At 33.1% G+C, this 5,735-nt stretch overlaps 1 protein-coding gene across 1 annotated transcript in view; it reads right to left on the reverse strand.

Moving 5' to 3' along the window:
- AGPS (alkylglycerone phosphate synthase) overlaps positions 1-5,735 on the reverse strand; it is a 119,114-nt gene that overhangs the window by 35,010 nt on the left and 78,369 nt on the right. The window contains exon 14 of the mRNA XM_012806180.2: positions 4,707-4,819. Within this exon, the coding sequence (XP_012661634.1) occupies positions 4,707-4,819 (113 nt within the window). The remainder of the gene's footprint in view (positions 1-4,706; positions 4,820-5,735) is intronic.

Consider the following 5,735-nt stretch of genomic DNA (forward strand, 5'->3'; position numbering starts at 1 on the left):
ACTAAGACCTCAATTAACATCTCATAATTAGATCTTTTCTTCTCTGGAAGTTTTGTTGAATTTGGTGGTAAATAAATAATACACTGTAGATGTACTCTTGTTCTACACAAATACCATAAGATAATGTCAAACTAGAATATACAGGCTAAGTCAGAATTTCCTGACATACTATTACAGGTAAATATATAAATTACTATCATTCAAAAAGAGTGGCAAAGACTTGACAGAAAGAGCTCTAGTCTGGAACAACCTGGTATAATAAAATGAAGAGGATTGTTAGCATTAACAGAATTTTTTCTGTGTTTTAATAGACAGGGTCTTGCTCTGTCACTCAGACTGGAGTGCAGTACCATGATCACAGCTAGCTGACCGCAACCTCAAACTCCTGGGCTCCAAAGAATCTTCTTAGCTAGGACTCATAAGCGTGCACCACCACACCCAGTTAATTTTTCTTATTTGCTGTGGAGGACAGATCTTGCTGTGTTTCACAGTCTGGTCTTGAACTCCTAGGTTCAAGCAATCCTTCCACCTTGGCCTCCCAAAGTGCTGGGATCACAGGCATGATGAGCCACCATGCCTAGCCTACATTAATACAATATTAATGAGCAACAAAAGTAAGAAGTGGCAAAAGACGATTCTGTGTTACACATGAGGTTGGAAACAGAAAGCCAAATAAAACCCAAAACAAAAGGAAAAACAAGTCAAAAAATCGCTGTCGATAAACTACTTGAAAGAAAATAGCTGAGCCCATAGCTGAGGTAGATTAAAATAAACAAAAAGTCAGATTCTGAGCTGCTTTTCTAAATCATAGGTTTCCCTGCAAATATAGCTTTTTGAAACTTCTCTGTTTAAAAAAGCTTTAGAACTGTCAATCTTCTAGACACAATTATCTTAAAATACCATATGTAAACTATAGTAGAAATTAAATGTTTCCAAATTGTCACTTTTGTAATTACCTCAAAAAACTGTATGTAGAGCCAAACTGCTTTATGTTACAGTTGCAATATCCACTCCCTACTTCCTGCTCCCCTTAACAATTTCAAACAATTTTCAATTCATAAAGTCCTTAAACAACTTTAAAGCTGTTTCATGAGGAAGGACTGAAAAGACTAATGAAAAAGGAATGAGAGACAATCTTTTTATATAAAAGGGCCATCTGGTGAACCTAATCATCCTCATGTTAAATTACAATAAACAACTTAAGCCCACTTTAAAAATAACAATAACATATTACCTTAAGTTCTATGGTGAATGTCAAAACACCTGTCAAAAGTGCTGACAGGTAATGTTTATTCTGTTCAGCTCTTGAAGAAGTTGAAATACATTACTAGCAAACATGGATAAACCACTAAAGAATGATTATTCAATTTTTAGCAACTATGATCTATTGGGCTCTATATGTTCAAAGTCATTCCCCAGTGTTGAGGTCAGGGAGAAAGGCAAGGAGGAAAAATGGCTAAGACAAAAAACACTCTTAACTGTTAGGAGTAAGTACTTCATTTACAACATTCCATTAAAGCCAACGACATGATGGGAACAGAGGATAAAATCAAAAAAATTTTTTCAAAAGGGCAAATTAATAATGCCCTAGTTCAGAATAAAATGTATGCGCTAAAAACTAACATATGAATTCTTTAGAACAAAGAAACATAGGGGGCTTTCCTCCCATCTTGTTATGAGGAGGGGAAATGACTAAAGATTGAGAGTTGGGGCCCAGCACGACGGCTCACACCTGTAACCTTAGCACTCTGGGAAGCCAAGCTGGGAGGACTGCTTGAGGTGAGGAGATGGAGACCAACCCGAACAAGAGCAAGACCCCTTCTCTACTAAAAATAGAAAAAATTAGCCAGGCACTCTGGTAGGTGCCTGTAGTCCCAGATACGTGAGAGGATGAGATAGGAGGATCTCCTGAACCCAGAAGTTTGAGGTTGCTGTGAGCCAGGCTAATGCCATGGCACTCTAGCCTAGGCAACAGAGTGACAATCTCTTTCAAAAAACAAAAACAAAAACAAACAAAAAAAGATTGAGAGTTGGCAAAATAGCACCTTAAGCAAAATATCCCTAAATTTTCATGGATTAAAACAAAAAACCCATGCCTACAACTGATGCTAGTAAACATCACAACTTATGCTAGTAACCCAAAAGAAGATAGTTCTATGTGTTTTAAAAAAAAACAAAAAACACTGCTCTAAATCATCTGCTGAATGATGCAGGCTATTTAAAACAGAAGATGTCCATGGGTATAAAAAGCCCGAATGAAAACACATTAAGAAATTAATCATAATGTAACTAAGAAGAAACAAATAATAATAGCAAAAAAATGAGACTCCAAACTGGGCTAACATTTTTAACACTTTACCCCTGCTTTAAATTGGAATCTCACTTACCATAACCTACTTTGAATGGATATATTTGATATTAATTCTATGTAGTATAATCAAAATTGCTGGAATTAAACCAGTAGCTCTGGGGCCTCAAGTATCAGGATCTTAACATAGGTGGATCCCATATCTTAAGGAAGATTCACTCTTATTTTTAAGTTGCAAATAGATAGTGTATTCCTGACATTCATTATCAGTTGGTGGCTTACATGAAACAAAACTGACAAAATGGTTCTGACAAATAACTCCAGATGAAAACACACTACTTTACAAATGGCATAGTAATTAGACATAAATAAAATAGAAAACTTCAGGGAAAAACATTGTGTTCCATCTCACCAATTCATTCAACAAACATGTAATCAAGCATCTAGTATGGCCCACTGTGCTGGGCCCCAGCTCTGAATCTTTAATGTAGTATGGACTAATCAAAGGTGATGCTCAAGAAGAGACAAGTCATACCCTGTAAAAGTCATGTGAGGTAGAACAAACAAGTATTCTGTCATCATCGTATCCCAGTCTAACAGGAAATGTGGCACATCATTAACCTGGAATGATTTGCTAGTTACACTGAACTATAGTTAGAGATCCAACAAAGTGGAATTTGTGTGTGTGTGTGTGTGTGTGTGTGTGTGTGTATTAGGGGAAGGGGGAGGATTGAAGTGAAACTAAGCGAGTTTAATCCTATATATGGAACCTCTATAAGTTGACCACTACCCAAGGGACTATAACAAACTGGTCAACAAGAAACTAGCTTACTATACCTAAAATGTACATGTGGTGTATGTCTAGTCTATAAAAATTAGGTCAACTTAAGGACGTGGTCCACTACGGAGGTTCTACTAAATTATAACAAAATGTCCTCTTCCATTTCCCAAGTCCTCTTGGGAAATTTTGAAATCCCAATTAAATATTTGAATATATAAAGAACAAATTTTTAAAGTTTCAATCTCTAATATTTAAGGCTAAAGCAGATATGAAAGATTTTAATTTAAATCTCCAAACATTGTTTGTTTCTGACTAATATGTGTTTTAAGAAAACAAAGTCTCTCAATTAAATTACATATGTACTTCATATAACTCAGAAACTAAAAAATAGGTAAAATTAGAGGGTTAAAATTCCTTCTTGGAATGCAAACTACATTTCAAAATTCAACAAAAATTAGATGACTTGATATCCAAGCCGTTTGCTCATCAAATGGATCTTTATAGCACAATTACTTTAACAAATTTAGTTAAAACATCAATAATTCCCAAAAAAAGGCACTGGGAGGAAAAAGGTGAAAGAGGAATAAACTTTGTCTTTTACTAAAGAAATTAAAATTCCATTTGCCAATTTCAAAATGAGGCAAAAACAAAACTGGGAGATACTCATTACTCAATTTTTAATTTATCTTTATATTGTTTTTAAGTTTAAGATTAGATGCCTTCCCCTCAAGAATACTGAACTACAACACTAAATTCAGACAATCCTAGAAATGAAGAGCTAAGGCGTGGGGAACCTGCAGCCTTGGGGCCGCATGTGGCCTTCTGGATCCTTGGAGCCTTTTGGCTGAATCCAATTTTACAGATTTCATTTGTCTTCTTAAAAAAACAGGGAAAAAAGAAAAGGTAAAGAAGAAAAATAAATATTTACAAAGAACTCATATTAAGCACAATGTGTATGATACGTTTTAATCCCTGAAATAAAAAAGATTAGTATCCAGAGAACTATTAGTTTATGTACTTAAAGAAGAAAGGAAAAAAGGTAGTCCTGATAAATGGCATTTTCACTATAGTTATCATCAATCAGTCTTATAATCCATCAAGCAGACAGACAGAAACCACCCTGCCATTATTCAGTTGGTTATAGATGTGAAAGGCTTTCTGTTTCTTTATACCAGAACAAAATAATAAATGACAGGAGGTGGACTATATAATTTATCAAATACCTTTGATTAAATACAATTTCCTTTTAAAAACACAATAATAGTATTCTTCATACATATATTATTACCACTAAAGAACAGTATGATAATGAATTTTCTATTTAACTACAGCACAAAAAAAAAACAAATATTGCAAAATTGACACTCGTGTAAAATCTGGGGAAAATATAGGATTTAGTAATATTACATATATGATTAGAAAGTAAGAGGACCATATCAATATAACCTCCTACAAATTTTGGAAGCAAACTTTAATATCATAAATTATCACAAATTTAACACTAAATTTAAATTAATAGCTGCTTGGAGACATTACTGCCTGGTACATTAGTAACTGCTTTCAGATACTAAAATTTTAGTTAAACCTTCTCCTAGTATCATGAAATTAAAGCCATACCCAAATTTTGCAGCAATGTCATACACTTGTTTTTCATGTTGAAGAACCTTCTCACGGTCCCCCTCAAATAGTAACGTGGCTATACTTAGTTGATTTGGATCAAATCCTTTAAACTACAAAAAAAAAATAAAATAAAATATTATTACTATAGAGAGATCTTCTCCTACAAAATAATAAATTAAAATAATACATTAACTTTTAAGGAATCTATTTTGGTCATTATAATATAACAAAGCTGTGTAACAGAGGAATAATTTTTATTTCAAAATAGGTCACAGAGTTAATCAAAATGACTGTACTGGTATATAAATACAATAAGTAACTTTTCAAAATCATAAATGTAATAAAGAATCAAATAAAAGCTATAAAAGAAAAAGTAGCTGGATAGAGGGAAAAAGTAAAAACCAAAAACTACATACCAAAAGTATCTAATTATTTAATATATTCAAAGAAGATCTTATACAGAAAATTTAAATGGTATCTAAGAATAATCTTTTTTCTTTTTTTTAAGAATAACCTTAAAAAGAAATTACAAGTAACTTCATTAGGAAAAAATACTTTTTAAAAAGGTAAGAAAGACATTATGTTCTTGAATGCAGAACCTAAGTACTACAAACCTGTCAATACCTGCCCATAGTAATGCACTTGTTCATTCCAATTCTAATAAAGACCCCAAAGGACTTTCTAAAATGATGACAAATTTTTTTTAATTTTTCTAGAATAACAAAGAGGTAGGTGATAGTGATAACAAGGAAGATCCTGAATAACAAAAAAGAAAACTAGCCCTTCAACAATTAAATCCATTTAATTTTTCAAGAACTACAAGCTCATTAAAAAGATTTAGATGCATTAAGAGGAAGTCTATTTCGTGAATAAGAATACAAAGTGTCTCAGGCATAGCAAATCAATGTAAGAGAAGCAGCGGTTAATTAGTGAATGCTGCTGCCACAACTTTAACAACTGGGGAAGCAGGGGACAAAGATTAATTTAGATCGTCAACTCACATCATCAAATTGAAATAAATTCAAA

Source organism: Otolemur garnettii, unplaced genomic scaffold (assembly GCF_000181295.1).
Source record: "Otolemur garnettii isolate 467f Iridium unplaced genomic scaffold, OtoGar3 scaffold00048, whole genome shotgun sequence".
Lineage (NCBI taxonomy): Eukaryota > Metazoa > Chordata > Mammalia > Primates > Galagidae > Otolemur > Otolemur garnettii.